Raw genomic sequence first — 22855 nt, forward strand, 5'->3', positions numbered from 1 at the left:
CTCATAGAGCTGATATGGTGTACCAAACGTAAACTGAGGCAAGCTATGCTGGCCAGTTGGCCCTGGTGTTCTTCATTGATAGGTGCGTGACCAGGTAGGTTGTCCTCATCTTCACACACCGCTTCCCCTACTATTAGCGGCCTGTATGAGCCATCAGTTGGGTTGGGAGGAAACGATTCTGTGGTTGCAAGAGGAGTTGACGTGAGGAAACTGGGTTTCGATGGAGTGGATACAGATTTCGATGCGTCCTCTATTCGGCTAGTTGAAATCCTCGACGGACTATGAGACATCTTTTTTGATGGAGATGAGGTTGATGTAGCAGTAGTGATGGATTTTCGAGACGTCTTTCTCGATATAGATGAGGCTGATATAGTAGTAGTAGTTTTATGAGACATCTTTCTTGACGTAGATGATACTGATTTAGTAGAAGCGGCTTTGACTTCGAAATTATATGTGCCGCATCCAACGTCAAGAGAGCCTTTATCGTTGCTCTTATCCTTTATGCATTTTTCGCCAATCATCTCAAAGTACTCGCTGCATGACTTGTCGCATTTACCGTAGGAGCCACTCCAATTGAACTGGAAACTCCAATCGTTGCAGGCATTTCTCTTCATCAAGATTCTCCGGCTCACCATATCAGAGCGGGCCACCCGAGAACTAGCCAGACTCTCAAGGCCCATAAATGACTTGGCTAAACTTTTGCTCAAATTTGCCTCTACTTCTTTGCAGAACGAAGGATAAATGGCGTTGAAGCATGAAACAGAAATTCCGAGTGTGTTTCCGGTACAGTCCACTTGAGGATTTATACCTTGAAGCGCTCTCTGGTCATCTTCAATGGAGATACCTTGTTTTTCGAAAAGGTCATTGAAGTACTGTATTGTGTCTTGATCAATATCGTCTGGAGGTGAGAACATATCACCTCCAAGCGGCTCATTAATCCAGATAATCGGAAGCGTGGTAGCTATTGTTGTCGTCGTAGTCCTTTGCTCTCCGGAAACGCAGCCGCTAATAGGGGAACAAGTTCCAAAAATGGTACTATGCTATCATTAGCCCTCCTTGAACTGATATTTGTCTCTTCAGTGGCGAATATTTACCTCTTAAACCCGGTACCGCTGGTAATGAATGAAACGGTCTTGGTGCATTCAGGGGGCTCTGTTGTGGCACAACGCGCGCTGCTGGTAGACGATTTACTGTGGCTGGCGCGATGATCCTCGCTATGACCATCGTCGTTACCGCCATGGTCGTCGTGGTCATGAGGATCTGGATTTGATTTCGGCGGAGGGGGCAGCCTCAAGGGTGGAATACCAATGGGAATCCATCTCCAGCCTCCAGGGAAGATGATAATATCGTGTCCATGATGGTCAGTTGTTGTGGTTGTTTTTCTGTTGGTGGTGTAGTTGGGATCTTGAGTAGCTACATAGGTTGCCACGAGGCCCTTGGAGCCAGTAACTCTAGTTTCTACTGGCCGACGTGTAGTCTTTGCGGCCGTAGAACGAGGGATGCTGGCAGACTGGCCTACGGTGGCTGTTATCGTGCGAGTATGCTTTTTGGTAGGAGCTGGTAAAGCTGTGCTTCTAGTAGGGATCAAGCCGACCGGATGCTTTGTTGTCGCGGAAGTGGTACTGCCTTGGGATACCGCTGAATGGGTAATAACTTGATGCGTTGATGGAGTGGTTTCTTGTCCGATGGTACGCCCCAGCGCAGAACTTGGACTATTTCCTGAAGCTGCCTTGCCGCTTTTTGTGGTCGTCACAGAGCTGGTCTCTGTTCTAACGGAGCTCAGTTGCCCTTTGGGATTTGTGCCAGTGGTTGAAAGCTTTTGGCTGCTAGGTATTGTCGATTGTTGCTCGGAGGAGCCAGTCGTAGTTGACATGATCTTCAGAAGACTTGAGGCCGAAGTTTTTGTAATCGAGAAATGGCTGGGCATGGATGAACTAGCTCCATCTTTCGACCTAGACGGAGAACTTTTCGGTTCCTTTGTTGGCCTTTTCGTGACTGTTGACGATCGTAATGGTTGAGAAGTCCTCATTTGAGTAGATAGCTTCGTCTTTGCACTTGTACTTCTCAAGTGTGTAATGCTTATAGCCGTTTCCGTTTCCTTCGTAGAATGCTTCATCATCGTGGCCGTAGGCCTAGCCCTGCTATTGTCACTGGCCATCTTTGGCTGGCTTGCATGAGTTGTAGGCTTTCGAGTATAATCCACAGAAGGCTTTCGTGGCTGAAACGATGATATAGATGCCTCTGAAACATTTGGACGAGAAGCTGTCTTCAAATGGGACTAAGAGACAGCAAAGGTTTTCTCAGACTGCATAGAGCCTTTGCTACTTAAGACTCCTTTCGAGCCAAGAAGCGACTGCGTAGCCCATGTAAGTGAACCGTGAACTGTAGAAAAAGTCGATTTGCGGCTAATAGATTTTGTAGAACTTCCTATTGGCGTCTTGTGTCCCGCAATAGCCTCCGTATTGTGAGTAGCAGTTATCGATATACTCTTATGTTGGATCTGGTGGACTGCAGATGAGTATGTGGAGCTATGAGAACCGAAAGAATTTTCAACAGTCGTTAAAGAAGAAGAGGGTAAAGAAGAGGGTGAAAGAACAGATGTAATGGCTGAGCTCGTGTGGGTTGGCGACATAGGTAGGCCATAGTAAGGGGGTGAAGGCGTTGGCCGGTTATCTCTGACATAGGAAGATGCCAAAGCCAAGCAAGAAGCAACAAGGAAACATAGTTTCCTGATTACAACCATTTTGACTTGAGCCTACCACTATCGTCTTGGCTTCAAGTCGGTCTGGGTAGAATATGACGATCTTGGTTTTTTAGGAGAGATGGCGAATATAGAATTGATGAGGTAGAGCAATATGCAACTGAGAGGCCGTACGATCGAGGATGTAAATATATCATTACTTCTATGGAAGCTTTCTGAATGCAAAACAATGTTTTCTACAGGTAAGAAACGATCCTGCTTGACTATTTGCTGATTCTATTTTTGGCTATCGAGTATCGGCCGGAGTCTCCTGAAACTTTGCTATTTGGCTGTCAATTTTACAATTACGATGTTTGCTTTTGAAACCGTCATCTGATAGAGCTAGTTTCAAATAGGTGGTGGATTAGTTATCATTGCCGGTGTCTCCGAAAGGCCATATTCCTTCAATGACTTGGGAGTGGAAGGTCAATGCTTAAGCGGTGATAAGAGGAGCTCCAATAAGGCGGTATGTTGCATCGTTTGTTACTACTCCTGAACAGTGTATGAAGCAAATAGAGAGTCATGTTATCGGGAACAGGCATGAATAATGTAAATCTTACCAAAGTGATCAGGTGGAAATGTACACGTCGCCAGATTCATGTTTGTTAGGAGGTCAGAGCTCCCCGGCTGTGCCATGATGGTGGTCTATCTCTATTATAGGAGATAGTCCTGCATTGTGGCTAGCATCTTACGCGAAGGCTGCAAAAACTATATAAACCATGATAGAACTGTTGTTCGTGATTAGATTGTAATTCCTCATCTTCCGATTTGTATACTGTTGCACTTCTACAGCCGTCGCTTTACCTATCTGCGATCCTCATTCATTGCCCCTGCAATGCTCATCCTATTCATTCTCGTTGTGCTTCTTTCTGGCCTCAACTTTGTTGCTGGCGAGCACGAAAGAATTCCCAATCTTGATATTTGGGATATCGACAAGTCTTGTAAATCGCATCAATCGACCCTTCGGAAGGCCTATAATGATGTCGGGAATATGGTTATAAAAGCACTGAAAGACGTCCGATTTGTTCAACAGCCTCGCCCCAGCCACCTTTAGGATCGAATCGAATGGGACCGCATTGCCCGAGCCTTTGAAAATATGTTTGGCTTCAAACCAGAAGAAAAAGGAACGAGCCCAGGAGATAAATATTTTAGAAAGGTCTTGGGTAAGTCAAATATAGGCTATAATTTCCCCTTTCTTGCCTCACTGAGGAGGCAAATTATACACGCCAGGACTGACGTGTGCACTTGCTAGGTGTCTATCAACGGATGAATGATGCTCTATATGGTAAAGTGAATTACCCGCCAGGCGGTTTCTCGGGCCTCCACGAGAAGCCGCTCTGGATGTGCGGCGACGCATCATGGAAGTGGCACACTAAAGAAATGAACGATCCATCTATTACCCCGACGAAACCGCTATATCTATCGAGACCCAATATCTTCACGACAGCTACGGGAGCTTGGATATACGGAAAAAGGTTTATCACCAACGGTGACTCTAGAAGCGTCGGCATCTGCCGTCCTAGAGTTTGGGCCGTCACTCGAGTTCCGGAAGACTTCATCACATTCTGCGATTCATATTTTTCGGCCGAAGTATCCAGATCCGAATCGCCGGTGGATGGAAGGAATAGCGTTGTGGTAGGGAAAAAATTAGATGATTTCGGGGTGTTTGCAGCTTCTCGTATCATGTTTCATGAGCTCGTGCATTGGTACGGATCTGAGATCGTAAACAAGGAAGTGAATCGACGTAAATCCCCAAATATTAATATGATCACTTCTTGGGCATCAACAGCTAACACCGCATGTCATAAAGTTGAGGATGAACAGGCCGTTTCAAAAGAGGGAGAGTTAATCTGGTCGTTCGAGAACGCGGCAGGAGAGATTGAACTCACTACTACCAAAAAGGGCGATGATGAGGCGTATACGGCATTGTCAACTTGTAAGGCTTTTTTCCTTACAATGTCTTTGAAGGATTTGGGAACAGTATCCATGCACTTGTTGAAGAGAACACAGCTAACATGGTGTGGCAAAATAGATGGTTATGTACGATGCTCTAGATTGGCACGTAGCCACCCCGGTAGTGAGTTTGCTGGGAATTCAGGACCATCACAAGCGACAAAAACCGCCGAGACATATGCTTACTTTGCCATGATGGCGTAAGTCTCTCTAGCACAAAGTCTTGTCAATGGTGATGATGAGCGAGCTAACGACAATCTTTTTACAGGTATTTGGATAATTTTGATTGGTCCGGGGATGGAAAAGCGAAGGAAATTAATTGGCAAGCATAATGGTCAACACATGGTCAATAAATGTAGCTATCTTGCTAACTACACGCACTGTTGGAGAAATATGCGTGTTTGCTAGAGCGCAGGCCTGCCATCTAGTTGTTGCCAACTCCTGTCTTTGAACTACTGCTGCTGCTGGTTCTTTTCTGCCAGTTGTCTCTCAAACTGGGCAAGCGAGTCATCGTCCATGAGCCCAACCTGTAACCAAACTTCGAATTTGCTTATAAGTAGTAATCCCTCCCGGTCACGGGCAATATCTCCCCTGTAAAGGAAGGATGAAATAGTGGCACCCACTTCCTCAAGCGGCTGTACCACTTGTTTTTGCCACCAGTTGTTGCCATAGAACTCCTGAAGGAAAGCCGGTATCGCACGCTCGGGAATATCAGGATCTTGAACCTCGGCTCGCCTTGAAGGGCTGAACCAGTCAAGAAGAAGAATGAAGGTAGCATAGTCGATATTCTCCTCGCTATCTATGCCATCCCTGGCATACTCGCCGCTCAAGCGATAGAGACAGCTGCCAAAAAGGGTTCGCTTGGATGCATGTATGTTATAAAAATCCATTCCAGTATATATGGCGTTTATGTAACCCCTGGTTTCTTCGAAAATCTTGCTCATCGTTGATTCAGTTGCATTAGCTGGCCCGCGCACCGTCATCAATTCGGTCATGCCGTTGGGCCATGAATTATCCATTGTTGTGAAAGAGTTTTTGGATTGTCTTCCTATAACGCTACAGACGTCACAGATTAACTGGGGTTTCTTTGCGAAAAATCCGCTGAGGGGCGAAAAGATGTGATCAACATCTCCCGATAGAAAGCTAGCCGATGGTTTCGCAGCATAGTCCCAGGAGATGAAAAGGACGATGTCGGCTTCGTCAGCGATTGAATACCCTATGGTGACAAATCCTAAATCGGGCTCTTGCTTTAGCCTATCCGTTGCAGCGAACCATTGCTCGGAAGCTTCGATTTTGTCTTTATGAACGGACTGGAAGAGCAAGCGCACTATGCTAGTGGTGCTCTCCGCCTGAGGACTGATACCATTCATCGTCGATACTGTAGAGCCGATTGCTGTGTAGCGCTGGATTGTCGTCGAACCAGGTAAGGCATTGGAAGAGAGACGATAAGTGGAGGAGGAAACTAGTTTGATATAATGCTAAATACATAATCTTCAGGAAAAAGGAAATTTCAGCGTCTGACCGTCTTGGTGTCACCTAAACACCACTAGTCTATTGTCTCTGGACTATGTCGTACCAACAACATGCGTGATTCAAGGCCCAACAGCCGCTAATACGACATGGCCAGCACGCCTGTAAGCCCCAGCGAGTGTGTTGACAAGCTGAACCTGAACGTTGGAACATGATATATACTTGATGAGAACAACTTAAATGGAAACGCTGCATCTGTTGTGATCAAATGTCCATAAAGTCCTCGAAATGCATACAGTGACTCACTACCAAGAAGCCACATACCGACTAGGCTTCTGAGAATGCTCACCGAGAGGTAATGGAGCGCGCTAGAGAATAGCTGCTTGTTTCATATAGATGGAGTAGGTGGCAAACACATACAGACAAGCTACAGAGGCGGTGACCAGCTGAAGGCTTTGACGACGCACGGGGCAATGACAAGATTCATTCTAGGCAGCCAACCTGCGCGCTCCCGAATGTTGAGAAATATTGGGAATCCCAATTGGCCATGGAACGAGATATCAGAAATGCTCTGACTCATAGGACATCTCTTGGAGGTGCATTTAGCGGTCTGCAACAGAACAGCGACCTCTCGGTATGTAACACAGTGTTTGGCACAATTACGCATTGCATCTGAACTCTGCACGCCGAGATTCTGATGACCCAGACAACTATTGAAAACAAAGAGGTTCGTTTATTCTTCCCACTAGAACCAGCAACATTTGCAAAAATATGTTCCGCACCAGTACCCGCAGCTATTTTCCCATGTAGGTTCAAACTTTTGAATATTCGTCATTGCCCTTGTCTGACTATTGCGAATTGGGCCGTCAATCTTAATAATTGGCTTTTCGAGATTTACACAATTAGGCATCGCGATATTAAATAGGACAAAAAAGGGACAAAGAGGCGGCGAAGCTCGAGCAAATATATTCACTTCCTTGCATCTTGGTGTACATTTTCCATTGACACATCGGCATAGTATTGTATCATTAAACGAAAACGAACTTGTTCAATGTCTATACAGTCCTTGGTCCTTGTGCATAATTTTATGGAAGTAATAAATATTGAACAATGCATATTGGGCCGAAGTCCTTTGGTAATTCTGACTTCGTCGGGCTGGTTTTGCTAGGGATCTATGGATCTACGGATCCACAGGCGTAGTTGCTACTGGATATAAAGCAGCGATTGTCCGATTGCATCTAGCATAGATAGAGCAGTACCGCAAATATACGTGCTCATTCTGTGTCAATATGTAGAGCCCCCATGCGAGATGGCGCAGATATTTTTCAGAAGAATACGGATGAGCTTGCCTGCAAATCTTCTAGACCTGCCTTACTCTCCTGGGTCCCTGAGAGTATGGATTGTATACTAGTGGAGAAGACAGCTTTGCTTTACGGCAATTTAACCTTTCATTACTCTCTGTTGCTAATAGAGTAATAGAGCTGAGTCAACGAAAAAAAAAATCAACCAACTTTAAGAGGAATCTTTCCGAAACCACTTTTCTCTAATAACATAGGTGATTCAATGTTGGCTGCAATGGGTAGTGATTAATTCATGTGTTAGAATTTGCGCCTTCACCTACATCCATAATGTTTACCTATACAACGAACTGTTTTGCAGGGGCTCCTTCTGGCTCACGACGCCGTTACTTGTGCTCGTGACGCGAATCTGTTACTTTCCGTTGTAAATTGTAATGTCGCATTAACTAATGATCCATTTCATGCTAGACGAACGGCTAGAAAACAAAGAATAAGCCCTTTTGGTCGCGGGATAGATGCAGCCTTTGAGGGTGCTGGAAATATGAGCGCGCCAAAAGCAACGATTCCGACGGTTCGCATTTCATGTGTATCCAGCAGATGCATAAATTGTATTGATCAGCGCATAGGTATACAATAGCAAAACACCTGATACCTCGCTAAAACTCAGCTGCTGCTGGATTATGTGTGCGCGTGTAGAAGTATGCCAAAGTATTCTGCAGCAAAGAGTACTCTTGGAACAGAATGACATCTGATGTTTGGGAAGCGGAACAGAAGTGCCATGGTTCCAAATAGCGCGAAAAAGAAGCTTACGCCATCCCTAGAGTAATAAAAGCCCTTTTTAGATGTAGACGTTGTAGACTCAAGCAACAGCAAGACCTCGTAAGTATGGTGGAAATAATTAGAGGCATTATGATGGAGATGTAATGCGCCGGTTTGTTAAAAAAGTTTGATACACCTGACGACTCAATCGAAATGCAAGGCCGAATATAAGGACTCTCGCAAAGCACGCGTAGTGCTTAGACTTACCGTCAAAATCCACATGAAATCGATTCTACAAGATGCATATCGGGCATAGCACTGCCTTTGATCAACGCTATGGCGTCTCCAAGCCTCAAACTTGGAAAGTAATTGCTTTCAAGTGATAGCAAGTTCAACTGAGTTTTCATGTTGAAAACGATGTGCTGAGCGTCGCTAGCAGCACTTGCGTCGCCTATCCAGCGAGTAACGTGCCCAAGCCGGAATGTCTTTGGTTGTCTCATCTGCGCCATTATTGAGCCATGGATTTAGGCCGTCCGCCATCGATTAAAAATCCCCACCGCGCATGTTACCGTTGTACAATGATCGCCAGAATCAGCCCAATTTCTTCTAGAAAGCGCGTCCGCCAATGAGGAAATGGTTAAATGGTTGGATAACCTCTTGGTAAAAGCAGCGGGCGAGCGATCTTGTACCCCGCCCGTGCCAGGTCGAAAGCCAATCTAGCTCTTTGCTTCGGCTATTCCCGGTCATTCTTCTTGTCGTTGACGTTCTCTGTTATGGCAATCTATTAGTGGCAAAAGAAAGAAGATGTATTTGGATGCCATGAGCAGAGCGATTCAAACAATGAGAGAGAGGCAAAGTGAGGAAAATTGAAAGGAACTAGACGCCGTCAATAGCCAGTAACTGATAAGAGCGGCTCTTATATCCGCATATGGACGGTTCGCCGGCGAGGCCACACTCGTTATCAGGAATCAAAGAGCTGCTAAAAGGGCCTCGCACCTCACGCAACGATGCTATCACGCAACCGAACCAACCTGCTGCATTTGGGTGCCAGGGGGTCCTTCTTCAATACGCTCAAAGAGTAAATTGAGCAAGGGCAAAAGCTGGGGTAAGCAGCTGCGTCGTCAAAACCGGCAAATCAGCGTTTGTCGCAACCATACCACGCGATTGCGCCAGATGCTCTGCGGTGCCGGTTTGCCGGCTTGTTCTGTCTGGCTAAGGGTAAGAAGTGTGTGGGGGGTCTTGAGCGTGTGGTGTTTGTTATCCTTCTCTTGGACTAACGTTCATAACGACGGTTGAAAGAGAGGCGACAATATTGTTGGCTTCTTATCGTTGCTCATTTTTGCATCCAAATGGTATGTCTCCATAGGCATAGGCATACGTAGGTGCTTATATCCAAACGCAGCAGGATCATCCAGGTGGGTAAACGACAGTACGAGGCATGCTGTTCGTTCTAGCTCTCTTTCATCTTGATCTCACCCCCTCAACCGTTGGTACCACTCGTGGCTTGCTTTCTGCCCTGGATGCGGCGTCGTAGTTATCTCGAATCGTTCGGAGCATTGCATATGTTTATTTTAAAGTTGTGAAACCCGCGAGGCTTGAAAAATACCCAGCGGAGGATGCAGATGTAGAAGAGGGGGAAGGTTACATGTGTTGCCCAAACCCAAGGACCTGTTAGTAAGTGCAGCTCACCAACAAGAGAGGCAGTCTTGGCAGACACAAACGGCCAAATAATCACCTCCCAACCGTATCGAAATAAACCCGGCAATATTGGACTATTTGGGAACTTTTGTCTCAGGCGTGGTCTAGCTTCGGCGGATGATCCCCTGACTCGCCAACATTATCCAATGCTGGAGGCGTATTGCCTCGCGCTCGCAAGGAGATGATGGGAAATCGATCCCTAGGTTGCACATGTTATGTTCCACCCTGGAACATGCACTTTATTGCGGGTGGGACTAGGGTGGATGGCTCGCATCTGCTCGCGTATGGTTGTGTGCGAGTAGGTTGGTGGTCTGCTCTGTGGTAGATAAGAATGGGCTGCATCGCCATCTTCATTGCTCGCCAGTCGCGAGGTGAGGGATGCCTTCGACATAATCTGCTGCAGCTGAACCTTGTGTTGCTTTGGAAAGAGTCGTCTGGACCATAATATCCAAGATGAGTATGTATTGCCTAAGCTCTCTGTGAATTCATCGCGGTTACTCACCACTCCATATAGATGCAGACCACGTTGCCGATGGTCCCACGCATGTGCATGGCACCGTGGAGATCCTCTCTGGCGCCGCCCCGATCGAAAGCGAAGACATTGGTGCCGCTCTTGATAGACTGCACGATGACACAGAAAAGGTCTCGCTGGATGTTGATGGGAGAGAGCCAACAGAGGAAGAAAAGGTCACTCTTCGAAAGGTCGCCGGTAGCATCCCATGGATCTCCTGGGTGCTCTGTGTTGCCGAGGTTGCTGAACGCGCAAGTTACTATGGCGCCAGCCAGGTATTCAACGATTATATGCAGTTTCCTCTTCCTGAGGGCGGCAATGGAAGCGGTGCCGTTCCCAAGAGCGACCCCAATGGCCATGCGGGCGCGTTGTAAGTGAAACACAATGTCCATAGTCTTGTAACCAGAACTCCAAGAGTAACCGTCGTCTTTGCTCATCTAGGAACCAAGGCCTTCAGTTTGCTTCGGCGTTTAGCACCCTGTTCACGTTTCTAGCCTATGTCTTCCCCATCCTGGGCGCCTATATCGCTGATACACGTCTCGGACGCTTGTAAGTAATAACACCGAAATGAGAAGGTATCCGATCTCGAGCGTAACAAAGATGCTAATGTGCCGGCCAATCTAGCAAGACAATCATCCTCGGCGTTGTCATCGGCGCTGTTGCCCATGTAATCATGATTGGTGGAGCTGCTCCGTCTCTTCTCAAGGCCGGCAAAGGCGTCGCGCCCTTTATCGTATCATTTTTCACCTTGGCCATCGGAGCCGGCATCTTCAAGCCCAACGTGGCACCAATCGTTGTTGACCAATATAAAGATCAGCGACAGCTGATCAAGACGCTCAAGTCTGGGGAAAAGGTTATTGTTGATCCGGAAACGACGATCCAGAGAGTGTTGATAATCTTCTACGCCGCGGTCAACGTCGGTGCCTTCTTCGCCATTGCGACCACGTACACTGAGAAATATGTTGGCTTCTGGCTCTCTTTCCTCCTGCCGGGTATCGTCTATTTCCTGTTGCCTTTCCTCTTGCTGAGCGTCTACAAGAAGATCATCAATAAGAAGCCTCAAGGATCTGAGCTGGTCAACTTCTTCAAAATCATTTGGGCCAGCCTCAAATTCAATAAATTTCAGGTTTGGAAGAAGGACTTTTGGTCAGCAGCCACTCCGACCAAGCTGTCAGAGCGAGGGGTTCAAGTAGGATGGACGGATCGAGCCGTGTTGGACGTGCAGCGTACCATGGAAGCCTGCGTTGTCTTCCTCTATTTCCCCATCTATAATATCAACGACGGAGGTGTTGGTGCTGTTCAGTCGAACCAGGGCGCATCCATGACGAACAATGGCGCACCGACCGATTTGCTTGGTAACTTCAATCCTCTCGTCATCATCGCCGTCGCGCCAGTCCTTTCTCACGGCTTGTATCCTCTCTTGGCCAGATATGGCATCAAGTTTGGTCCCATCCGCCGCATGACGTTTGGCTTCATGCTCGCAGCAATCTCCGGTGCCATTGGTGCCATCGTCCAGTGGAGGGTTTATGAGACGAGCCCCTGTGGTTACCAGGCCAGCACATGCGACGACGTGTCTCCCATCAACATCTGGTGGCAGATTCCCAACGTTGCTCTCGGTGCCATTTCCGAACTCTTCTGCAACGTCACGGCATACGAGTTGGCATACTCGCGCTCTCCGCCTCATCTCAAGTCTGTCGTCTTTGCTCTCTTTTTATTCACCACCGCCTTGTCGAGCGCACTCGGCGAGGTTCTGATTCCGGCTATTGACGACCCGCATTTGATTGTAAGTTGACGTTTCTCAAATCGAACATATATCGTTATAGAATGCTAATTGCTCTGGTCAATATAGTGGGTTTGGGGTGGTCCAGCCATTGCGCTCTTCGTCCAAACGATCGTCTTCTGGATCAGACACCATAAACTCGATGATGATGTCTATATGCTGGAGCAGGAGACACCTACACATTCGCAGGCTCAGTTAACACACTCGGAAACAGTGGAGGAGACTGCAGTGAGAGATGTAGAGAAGGCATAGATGACTTACAGCTATTGTGGATGATGAAGCAACTCAGAATTCCAAGCTGTATCAAGGCTGGCAACTTTTTATCGGCAGTGGTGTTGTTCCATCAGTGCTTGGGTTTGGAGTAGATCAGAGGCGAAGAGGGCAGGTCTAAGTTAGTGAGCGAAAGTGAGTCTCCGAAGGAAGGCTTTACAAGAATAAAAACAATAGATACCCACCACTTCGAGTAACTTGTGCGGCTGGCCTAAAGCTACTCCTATGACAAGCCTGACTCCGAAGCCGACTCGGTATCGGGTTCGGCTTCGGGTTGTCCTGAACGGGGCAGTTCAACAGGTGAGTCGCCGTATAAACCGTATTCTAATGCTGGCTGTGAAGCGATTTGACCCTGATGCAGCTGGTACCTAAACTATTGCAGCTAGGCTGGAAGGCGGCCACCATGCCCGGCGCCACTTCTCGGGACGCGTTGTAACGCGGATGACTTCATGCGGTTGCCGATGAGTCACTGTACTGTTAGCTTTGACCGGTCGGAGTTCAGGATCACGGCCAGTAGCGCATGAGATGACCCAAAGGCGGGATTTCACCCTTTCTTGAATTAGGCAACAATACTAAAAGCAGCATGTTCACGGCTACATTTCTCGCTACAATGCAATTACTATTAGTTGGGTCTTTACTCCAGTAGCCGTACCAATACCAAACCCCGGGTACATAATTACTGCCATCGACCTGTATAAACTTGTTGAGTAAATGAGACATGAAAAAGAGCAACCAATGATTTTCTCGCTATGCCTCTCCATCTTCTCAATGTAGAAATTCCTCCGTACTAGACCTCGAATAGTCTAAATGTGTCCCAGCATCTTAAGTCGGACTTCGGTCTTGGCGAGAGGCGCGGCTCCATCTGTAGCTCTAAACTCCGCCAAACATTGTCTTACATGTACTCGACAGCTTGATTCATCTTTCTCTCATATGAAATGGAGATAATTCTTCAATGTAAGTTAATATGGCCTCAAGTATTCCGGCTGTAAACTTCAATGTTTATTTCTCTGCCAACTTAGCCCAGCGCGTGTTTATGGGTCTAGGTAGTTATTATTCATCTGCCTGCTCCTAAGAATCAATCACTCGCATGGTATATATTTGCGATATCGGCTTCAAGATTTCGGCTCAACACTAACGCTTTTCAGCACATCGTTTGATCGATCATGCCTCAAGTTTCTTTATATCGGGGATTGGCGGAAACCGTGTATAGTGGCGCATTTAACATTCACGAAAGTCTACCTGTCAAAAGCTCACTAAATTAGGCATAAGCGGGCCAGCGGGTGAGGCGATATGCTTCAGCTCAACTTATATGACTGACGGAACTGCTGCGCGTATTTTCTCTTTAAACTACCTCTGCTTGAATTAAATATTCATTTTACTCAGGGAGAGTATCTCAAAGTAGCTGCGCTTCTCAAGTCACAGGATGTCTCACGGCAGACAGATTCCGACTCTTGTCTAACATCTTATGACTGCAGGGGAATGGATGCTTGTACTTGTTGAAGAACATCTTCAATTGAGGATCAGTGATCTTTATTCAGGTTTGGAGTTATTAAAAGCTTGTGCAATATTGAGAAAGGCTCAAGAGCCTGGAAAATTTAAAATTTAGTGAAGCAAGTGTTGTCCTATTTTTGCTCTAGATAACATGTGAGACTTGAGCATAAATCTATGCCGGTAATTGCAACCAGATTAATGTTTCACCATGCTGGCAGCCTAGCTATGAGTTTGGTGTAGGGTCCGACTGATTCATCAGCGTAGTTGCACGCAAGTTGGGCTGCAGGAAAGTTGGCGACTTATAAAACTTCCACCACTAGGCTAGAAATTATAGAAAGGCCAAGAAATTCATTACAACACCATGGCAGTACCATAATGGATCGATTCATTGGAAATTCTCAGGAAAAATTACGCAATCACCATTTTTGTAGCCTGATTTAGGCAGTAAAATTTTGATATAGCATTTTCTTGATCTTCCTTAGATCCATCCACGAAGAGGTATATACAAATGCCGTAGTTGGTGACGAATACTTCAGGCAGCGACATTCGCGCCACACATAAAGAGAATGAACTGTTCCTGCAGACTCATCACACTTTAGAACTTGATAAGACAAGACACAAATTAAAACATAATTTTTATGTCATTCAATATTCATCATGACTCGAGCTACCTTTGCCGACAGCGCTGAAACATATCAAGCGACCCTCAGGAGCCTCTTTTCTGGGAAGCCTGAAGAAACCGAAACTGATTTGGCAAAAATTTTCACCCCTTCGTTTCAATTCGACGCTGTAGACGAACATCACGACTTTAATGGCTTTGTAGCGCATATGCGCCGCTTGCGCGAAATGAATCTAGTTGTCGAGCTCACGACGGTGCAATTTCTGCGTGATGGAAACCAGCTTGCGGAGCGGCACGCATCGAAGACGACGTTGCAGGATGGAACTGGGCTGCCTGCCGAGACTTTTATGTTTGCGGAGGTTGCGGAAGATGGGAGGATTGAGTGGATCAAGGAAGTGGTTGTGAGATCGAAGAATTGATTGGCGCTGGCTTTGGAAGTTGTGTGAAAGGGGGATATTACTGCTTCGTTCGCATAATAGACATGTTGACCATAATTGAAGTGATGACACGGCGTATATGGCTCCATTAAATATTCAGTGAGAATCCATCCATCGAAACACTGACCATGGCATCAAACTGAGCCCACCCAGTCATCTCGGCGAGAGAGTCGGTGGGCGTCACGTATATATCGCCAATGCCACCCATATCCGTCATACCGGCTCCGAGGTCCGCCACGCCTATCCCGTCACCGGCAGTTTCAAATGCGTCAGTGCCATTCGTGTTATTCGGTAACGAGGCGACTTGTTTCTGTGTTGGCGATCGTGCATAGTTTCGGCCTTGCTTTGTTTGCCTTAGGGCTTCGAGGCGCAGCTCTTCCAGCACCAAACAGTATCTCGCGACTAAAGATCCGTCTTCTGCGAGATTAGAGAGCTGATCTTGGCACCGAGTTGCAGCCGAGAGGTAGCCACTATATATTTCCTCGGGCTCATTGCTTTTCTGAATTGTGTAAACATACAGTATGACTGCAGCTGAAAAGGCGAAATATGATGTGAACTATGTGGATGTATTAGCATTGCTTTTTGATAGTGCGAGATTCTTCGCGACATACCCAATATGCTCGGAAAAGCTGTCCTCCTTGGTACATATCGTTAACCGTTCTGGTGATATTCGTAGCCGCCTGCAGACATTCATTGACACTTTGCTCGATGCGAGATTCGAACTCGCGATCGTCACGTCTTGGCCTGCTGCCATTCTGCAGATTTGCAAAGTTTCGCAAGAGAAAGGGTCGATGAGTGAGGATCATAGTATGCCAGTATGCCAGATTGAGGACATTCTTCTGGCGCTGGAAGATGGGTATCAGAGGCATATGGGTCACGGGATCGAGAAAATGAGCAACGTTTTCTCGCCACTCAACAAGCTCCTTGGTATGTATGGTCGCAAATGCGTGTTTGTCATCACGCGACGTTGCGTGAATGGAGTAGACGTTCCGAAGAATCATGCTCAGAATTCGAGACATCCTATAGCAATAATTAGTCTTGACGCTTTCGACGACTCGAAGCTCAATAAAGGGGGGTTTAGTACTTGGCATAGGCCACCGGCCCCAACATTACCGATTGTCCGAGGGTGCTGTCTTGGTTGACGTGATCGGCATAAATCTGGTGATCGTCTACACAAGATGGAAGCTCTTGATCAATGTCATCATCATGAAACGTGCGCGGCCTTCCCAATGCCATGCTGAGGTAGTTGTCTAAAGCATAAGCACTCCAAAATGTCCTTCTCCGGCATTCTACCTCGATGCGGTCGATACGATCAGCATGCCGCTTCCGGTGTAGGCCAATGGCATATGCAAGGCGCGCAGCGGTTCCAAAGAGGTTCCAGCAATGGTTGATTCGTGACTCTGATAACAGCCAGAGGCATTGCAGCAGTCGGGCCTGAATGCTCTCCAGACGGATAGCTCCTTTCTCACTCGATAGAAGCTGGTGTGCTGCAAGAAAATACCGGACACTGAAGAAGAGTCAGCAGTCATACAAGATGCCAGTTTGATGTCGGTTTACAAAATAGCCATACCTCACATCAGCGTCATCAGATGTTGGTCTCTGGCTCATATGCGCCTGAGCAAGCGCAAATACCATGAACAAGACGGCTTTCCGGATGGACGCATCCTCTCTGTTATGCATCTTCCCCTTGGTCTCATACAGCTCCTCAAGCCACATCTCAACGGTCTGCTGGTGAAGAAATCTGTCGACAGGCACGGCAAAGTCGAAATACCTCTGAACAAGGCGCGTAGTCTCGCTTCTGGACAACATCATGTAGAGCGTCGGATCAAAGTACGGCGCCTCATTCTGCAGCGAGTCCAGGTACGGCAGCGGCACGTCGCCAAAGGTGAAGATGGAGGATCCTTGCGGGAATGACACAAACTGATCTAGCCTCTTTTGAATCCTGAGCAGAAACGAGACTCCGGAGGATGGGCCGACGTAGTGGCCCTCAAGATCGGTCTGCACAGGCTCAGGAGAGGCCCGAGATAACGGCTCAGTCCCGGGCTGTGTGGGGTCTCCGAGGGCTGGATAAGGCTCCGGAGGCTCGTCATTGAGGCGCTGATGTCGGCCGGATGGCACAGGACTCTGCTGGTTAGCAGCATGCCAGCGCACCGAGTCCGACGTCTGGCGCTCATGCTGGCTGCTGTGTTGTGACGGCTGTGATGGCGGAGAGGCGCGGCTGCTTCTACGAGGCACCACCGCGCCGTGCCTCCCCCGAGTGTATGCAGCGTCGTATGTGCAGTTTGTATTGGCCTCAATGCACAGCCGACAGGGCTGCAATCCAGTACAGCGAATCTTCCTCCTATATGGCGATGCAAAGGATTTAGTCAGTGGATGCGTCTTGAGACACGCAAAAGGGGGCATCAAGCGAGCCTCACTTCTTGCACCTATCGCAGGCGCGCGTCACCCGCATCCGCTTCGAGTCTCTGAGGTCTCTGCTCGTCTGCCGCGAAGGCGTTGACGGTTGTGCGCCCGTATCGGCAACGGATATCGTGTACCCGTCCATGTTAGTTATGCTCAGTTTTGATATCCGAACAGGATTGACTTCCGGGACATGGACGCGGAGAAGGACGGCTATGCATTGGACACTGCTGCCGGGAGATGAGCGGGCCGGGAATGTGGTCAGAAGCTGCTGTTTCAAAGACACTGTGTAAGTTTATACAAAATGCACCTGGCAAATCACCTCGCAAAATCGAACGTTCTTTAGCCACAAACAAATGCGAGAATGGACACGAGCCTAGCCGTAAACAATAGGTTCGTTGGCCCCTAGCGGGCGACTATGTGTCTACGACGCTCCATAACTTGCGGTTTTCCTAGCAACCTCGCGCCAACTAAGGCATAGGCAGGGCCTGTAAACTCGAAGAAGCCAATGATGTTAAACCGGCGGCATTGATTCCCCGCGCTTTGGCAGGGCATTAGCCCCTAACATAAAGATGGGATGGGGGGCGGAACCTTGGCCTCGGCCGTTTTATGGGCTCTTCCCGTATCACCGGATTCGCGAGGATGTGCCGCCAAAGATGAAGGCGAACCGTGTTTCTACGTACTGGCTGACGTTTGATGTGGCATACTGTAGCCATTTCAAGGAAGAAAACGCCTATCAATAAATCCTAATTAACGTAGGAAGCATATCCCATCCTCCTATGTAATACGGGTATGAAGAATAGCCCTGACAACTTGACAACTCAATGTCGCAAGGTGGTGGCTGTAATAGTCTGATGCGACGCTTACCCATGTTACAAGGGTTGCAAAGCGATTCAAGGACGTACGATCAGACTAGAATACCGAGTCAATAGTACTATGCTACGTAATACTAGGTACGGAGAAATATGTAAGAAATAAGCACAATCTTACACCTTGTAGTCATAGGTATACTCTAGTTGAGGTATCGGTAAGTCAAGCGGAACTGCCGAGACCTGTTCTATGCCTCACAGCGTTTTCCTATCTTCAGTTGCTTTCAAACAGACATCTCACGTCTCAAAAATCTCCTCGACTTAGCTGTGTGCTTTATTATAATCGCAGATGATTTGCAAGATGCAATTAAATAAGTCTCATTAGATTTCGAACTACCAAGTTATGTAGGCCTATACTGCTGTATCCTAACAGCGCTGCGGGATCCTTGATTACCTACCCTTGCAGGCAAGGAGCGGCATTGTAAGCGGCGAAAATAACAACCGAACATCTGCAACTTGCTGGCGCCCGTACGTTCCATGAAATAATCAACATCCTCAAAACTGTCAAGGCGTCTTCTCCACTTCGAAGCCTAGTCAAGCTGACGTTACCCAGTCATCCTTGCCTCTTTAAATAGTATGAAACGTCTATGCCAACACATCTTCATTGAAAGCGTCGATTCTGTATTTGGCAAACTTCCGGGCCGAAACTCTCCTAGCGAATAGGATGTCGAGCTCTTCATAAGTGCGCCCCTTGGATTCAGGGAGACGGAAATAGGCCCATACGGTCATGAGAAAAGCAGTTCCGCCCCAGAAGAACCCGGTGTAACCTTTGAGGTTCCATTCGCTTGGGTTCATAAAGTAAGGCTGCAGAACATTTGCAACGATACCAGTAATGGCATATGAGTTTCGGGCAAGGCAGATTGTCTTTTGGCGCAAACGGGTTGACCCGAGTTCGGCAGGGAGAGCCCATCCCAATTGGCCGACAGACAGTTGGAAGATGAGAGTCCAGATGAGTGTAAGAACTGCTTGTGCCATGGCTACAGACTTGTCGTTGGTATGGACGTTTAAGCCGCCAATGATGATGAGAATAGCGCACATGCCGCCCATTCCTACCCAGTATGTGGTTCGGTAGCCAAAGTTGGGCATGATGAAAAACCAACACACAAGGGTTCCAAATAGGGCCATGCCAGTACCGCCAACATTGAGGTGGTAGGTTTGTGTAGAGGTCAACCCAATTTGCTGGAAGAAATAGGTGGAATTGTACGCGAAGCAAATGCCGCAAAGAACCTGGCCAACCATGCACATGCAAGATATTTCAGTTCGACGCAACTCGAATCCCTTGAAGCAGTCCCAGTATGAGGTTCCGACAGACAGTTGTTCCTCGAGATTGTTGGTATAGATAATCAAGTTAAGACTTTCTTGCAGCTCCTCGTCACTATCATTGGGACGCAGTCTCTTCAGTGATTTCTTTGCTTCGTCGATGTTTCCTGCCCGAACAAGATGCCACGGGGTCTCAGGGGCAAAGAAAAGAATAGGTCCCAAGACAACTGGCCAGAACCATTGGATAGCAAAGGGGATTCTGTACGACCACTGTGTGGTGTTGTTCACCAATCCTGCCAAAACACCGGACGCAATCAATTGTCCAATGATAAAACACATATTCGTCCAGCTGGTGAGGTAGGTTCGTAGCGCCATAGGCAACACTTCGGACGCATAGGCTGGGGCTGTTGTCGCGAAAATTCCCCAGGGGAAACCGCAAAGGAACTCGCCAACGACCAGGACTTTGTTGTTGGGAGCGAAGAATACGATGAAGATGAAGCAGGTGAGGGAAATGAGCGCGCCAGTGATGACCCGCAGGTGCCCGAACCGGTGGACGAGGTAGCCATTGAGGAGGGTTCCGAAGAAGGATCCCACGCCCGAGGCGTTACCAAGGCCGGCTTGCCATGGCGCTGACAGTTGATAATTGCCAGATTTTTCGTTGAATTCTCCATATCGCTTCGCAAATTCCGGATAGGCGTAGAAGTTACTGAGTAAACTAGTATCGTAGCCTTCCATGATGACGCACATGGAGATGAGAAGACACCAAAGAACAGCTTTGGGATATCGTCGGACGGCTTTAAGCGGTGACAGCTCGTGCTCGGCCTCGGCAGCCAGCCTCGCGTTGTCTGCGATCTCGTTGATCGTGGCCTTTTCCCCAGCCCCAACGGGGAGGCTCTCCTCGTGGAGAGTGGACACGGCGGCCTTCTCCATGTTGAAGATCGACAGGAGGGTGTGGAGGTCTGATAAGGCAATGCAGCTGTGAAGATACAAAAGAAGAATAAGAAGAGTTGACGGCCGTTCAAGGCGTCCAAGGGGCCTCTTTATAACTACTCTGAAGTGTTTCGTCTCGCCCTGTGACGATCGACTGTCGCAATGCTAGAGATGCCCAGGCCGGTAGAATTTATAGATTGCCTCGCCCGCATGACCACCACCATGAACAAGTGTAAACGCCCTGTCTCCAAGGACTTGGCCCTGTTTGACCCCTTGCTAAGCAACATGGTGAGATCCAGACTCCCCATACCCCACAATCGGCTAACCCCCACAATGGCGAGCCTTTTGCGGATCAGCGATCCGTCCAGACAGCTTTTCAGACTAACAAGACTCTCGTGCCTCGCCGACAAGTCGCTTGCCAACTCCCGAGCATTTCTCCTTCGTGTAGCATGGAACCTTGACGCGGGGTAATGCCGGCTTTCGGCCGTCCAGAATCCTGGAATGGCACCCATGAGAGCCTCGTGGCCTGGGGTTTTGGCTTCAGCTTCGGCGCTAAAAGCTCAACTACGGAGTAGCCCGCTCTGTTTCTATCCAGGAAGGTGCCGAAAGATGTCACTCTTGGCTAGATGCTAACGACTGTTGTTTAGCGATTGAGTAAATCCGGCCCGCGGTGATGATTCTTAGTCTGACGGATATCTTTTGCCGCCGAAACTGGCTTATCCGGTGGTGGCGTTCAAATAGCTTCATTGCATCGCAGGCATTACCGTTGGGACTTTGTATTGAGCAGCAGACTATCGATCGGTACCACCAAGGTTTTCCACCATGATGTTGGATTCCAAGGTTGCGGAAGCGACTCTCCAAGCTACTTTGCTCAACGGCTTTTCTGGAGTGTGTGCTCAGGGCATTACGGCTTATAGAACCAAGGTTCGTTGACACCCCCATTTACACGATCTGTTTGATTCGCCTCTTTTCTACAATTGCTACTTGATTGGGTGCTAAAATTGCCACTCAACAAAAAGTCTTTCCAAGAAGTCGAACTAGAGTCAATACTGCGGTTTGTAGTATACACAGCTCTTGTTACGCCACCAAATTACAAATGGCAAGAGTTCTTAGAGCGCAAATGGCCATCCAGAAAGCCAATAAACGGATCATCATCTGACTTGAAACCGTCGCAAAAGCAAGACAAAGGCACAGTGAAAGATCGTCTAAGCTTAACTAATACGGCGGTCAAGTTTCTCTTGGATCAGTCACTTAGTGCACCCATCAATACGGTGGCTTTCATCTACCTCATGGGTGGCATGACATTTCAGAGTAACAGCCAGATTTGGAACAATGTCCAAAAGGTAGGTCACTCCACCTTTAACAAGCTTGCCATTCTTGTGTGGGGAGGTCAAGGAGAAGCTAACGATCGATGCGCAGGATTTCTGGCCTATGCTAATTGCAGGATATCGCGTGTGGCCAATTATTGGTCTCTTGAATTTGAGCGTGGTACCGTTTGACTACCGACAATTAGTTGGCAGTGTAGCTGGACTGTTTTGGGGCATCTTCTTGAGTCTAAACAAAATGACATAGTGGTAAAAGAATACAGAGAAACAGTAAAATAGTTGTAAAGAACCATACGGAGTATACAAATGGCGATAGTGGTGGCTTATTCTCATCGTGTCTTGACTGAATGTAATCATTATATACACTGAAATGTCCTAGTATAATGCGAGACGCTAGAATAAGAGCAGTAAGCCGTTTACGGGAAACAAGACCGATGCATGCTTCTTTAGTAGGTACTGGAGGCCATCAATCCAATGGTGTTAGAGCAAGCAAGAATTTGGCAGCTTGGGCTCCAACGTAAAGTTGCCTGTCATATTACAATACAGAAGCACTCAAAGGTATTTATGATTTACCCCAATTATACTCGATGATCTCAAATATGTAAAGGTTTGTGTGATCATTTAGCATCCTGCCGCTGCCTTTGTACGTATACTCGTATACCCATGCCATTAGTGAACATACCTAATTCCTTCTCCAACAAATTTTCAGCCTGGAGAATACGCTTTCCAAGATCCCTGTAAGAGTGTCACGTTTAACCAATTCGCAGCTAAATAAGATCTACTATTTTTACCTCGTAAAGGATCATACATTGCTCCGGATATGACAAAACGGTACAACTATTCCAGTAGTCATTTTAAGAGCTCTCATTTTCCGTGAAGAGCATGCCGTTTGACTAATTAGGCGAACTTGAAATGGGCTGTCGTCTGAAGCTCCCGGGAACGGTAAGTCTTTTCCGCCAACAGAGAGCAGCATTTCCGTCGGAAAAAGGTGTCACAGATTTGTCCACCAAACAGAATACGACATCAATACTCTATTTTGACAGCA

General features: G+C 47.6%; 8 protein-coding genes across 8 annotated transcripts; 4 read left to right on the plus strand and 4 right to left on the minus strand.

Moving 5' to 3' along the window:
* Nucleotides 1-1090: 1090 nt before the first annotated feature.
* Nucleotides 1091-1873, minus strand: TrAtP1_012344 (uncharacterized protein; the record flags this gene model as incomplete). The annotated part of the gene is made up of 1 exon (XM_066115489.1): nucleotides 1091-1873. One exon carries the CDS (start codon nucleotides 1871-1873, stop codon nucleotides 1091-1093), a length of 783 nt encoding a protein of 260 aa, XP_065971588.1.
* Nucleotides 1874-3836: 1963 nt separating this feature from the next.
* On the plus strand, nucleotides 3837-5025 carry TrAtP1_012345 (uncharacterized protein; the record flags this gene model as incomplete). The annotated part of the gene is made up of 5 exons (XM_066115490.1): nucleotides 3837-3903; nucleotides 3993-4484; nucleotides 4551-4676; nucleotides 4773-4893; nucleotides 4962-5025. 5 exons carry the CDS (start codon nucleotides 3837-3839, stop codon nucleotides 5023-5025), a joined length of 870 nt encoding a protein of 289 aa, XP_065971589.1.
* A 120-nt stretch (nucleotides 5026-5145) lies between these two features.
* On the minus strand, nucleotides 5146-6063 carry TrAtP1_012346 (uncharacterized protein; the record flags this gene model as incomplete). The annotated part of the gene is made up of 1 exon (XM_014090260.2): nucleotides 5146-6063. One exon carries the CDS (start codon nucleotides 6061-6063, stop codon nucleotides 5146-5148), a length of 918 nt encoding a protein of 305 aa, XP_013945735.2.
* Nucleotides 6064-11102: 5039 nt separating this feature from the next.
* TrAtP1_012347 (uncharacterized protein) lies at nucleotides 11103-12461 on the plus strand (the record flags this gene model as incomplete). Its single annotated transcript, XM_014090259.2, has 2 exons — nucleotides 11103-12212; nucleotides 12279-12461. 2 exons carry the CDS (start codon nucleotides 11103-11105, stop codon nucleotides 12459-12461), a joined length of 1293 nt encoding a protein of 430 aa, XP_013945734.2.
* A 1997-nt stretch (nucleotides 12462-14458) lies between these two features.
* Nucleotides 14459-17824, minus strand: TrAtP1_012349 (uncharacterized protein). Its single transcript, XM_014090029.2, has 5 exons — nucleotides 17444-17824; nucleotides 16597-17367; nucleotides 16111-16533; nucleotides 15638-16046; nucleotides 14459-15582 (listed from the first exon to the last, which is right to left on the minus strand). Exons 1-5 carry the CDS (start codon nucleotides 17569-17571, stop codon nucleotides 15115-15117), a joined length of 2199 nt encoding a protein of 732 aa, XP_013945504.2. The 5' UTR covers nucleotides 17572-17824; the 3' UTR covers nucleotides 14459-15114.
* On the plus strand, nucleotides 14628-15008 carry TrAtP1_012348 (uncharacterized protein; the record flags this gene model as incomplete). Its single annotated transcript, XM_014090258.2, has 1 exon — nucleotides 14628-15008. The coding sequence occupies one exon, from the start codon at nucleotides 14628-14630 to the stop codon at nucleotides 15006-15008; it is 381 nt and encodes a 126-aa protein (XP_013945733.1).
* A 1056-nt stretch (nucleotides 17825-18880) lies between the features above and the next one.
* TrAtP1_012350 (uncharacterized protein) lies at nucleotides 18881-20485 on the minus strand (the record flags this gene model as incomplete). Its single annotated transcript, XM_014090256.1, has 1 exon — nucleotides 18881-20485. The coding sequence occupies one exon, from the start codon at nucleotides 20483-20485 to the stop codon at nucleotides 18881-18883; it is 1605 nt and encodes a 534-aa protein (XP_013945731.1).
* Nucleotides 20486-21307: 822 nt separating this feature from the next.
* On the plus strand, nucleotides 21308-22057 carry TrAtP1_012351 (uncharacterized protein; the record flags this gene model as incomplete). The annotated part of the gene is made up of 3 exons (XM_014090255.2): nucleotides 21308-21409; nucleotides 21505-21828; nucleotides 21905-22057. The coding sequence occupies 3 exons, from the start codon at nucleotides 21308-21310 to the stop codon at nucleotides 22055-22057; spliced, it is 579 nt and encodes a 192-aa protein (XP_013945730.2).
* Between the last annotated feature and the right edge of the window lie 798 nt (nucleotides 22058-22855).

The sequence above is a fragment of the Trichoderma atroviride genome, chromosome 7 (genome assembly GCF_020647795.1).
Source record: "Trichoderma atroviride chromosome 7, complete sequence".
Classification (NCBI taxonomy): domain Eukaryota; kingdom Fungi; phylum Ascomycota; class Sordariomycetes; order Hypocreales; family Hypocreaceae; genus Trichoderma; species Trichoderma atroviride.

Coding starts and splice junctions, on each gene's coding strand:
- TrAtP1_012349 (XM_014090029.2), bottom strand. CDS start 17,571: ATGGACGGGTACACGATATCCGTTGCCGATACGGGCGCACAACCGTCA. Junction 17,368..17,443: donor GCCTGCGATAGGTGCAAGAA/GTGAGGCTCGCT, acceptor ATCGCCATATAG/GAGGAAGATTCGCTGTACTG. Junction 15,583..15,637: donor AGCTTTTCCGAGCATATTGG/GTATGTCGCGAA, acceptor ACATCCACATAG/TTCACATCATATTTCGCCTT.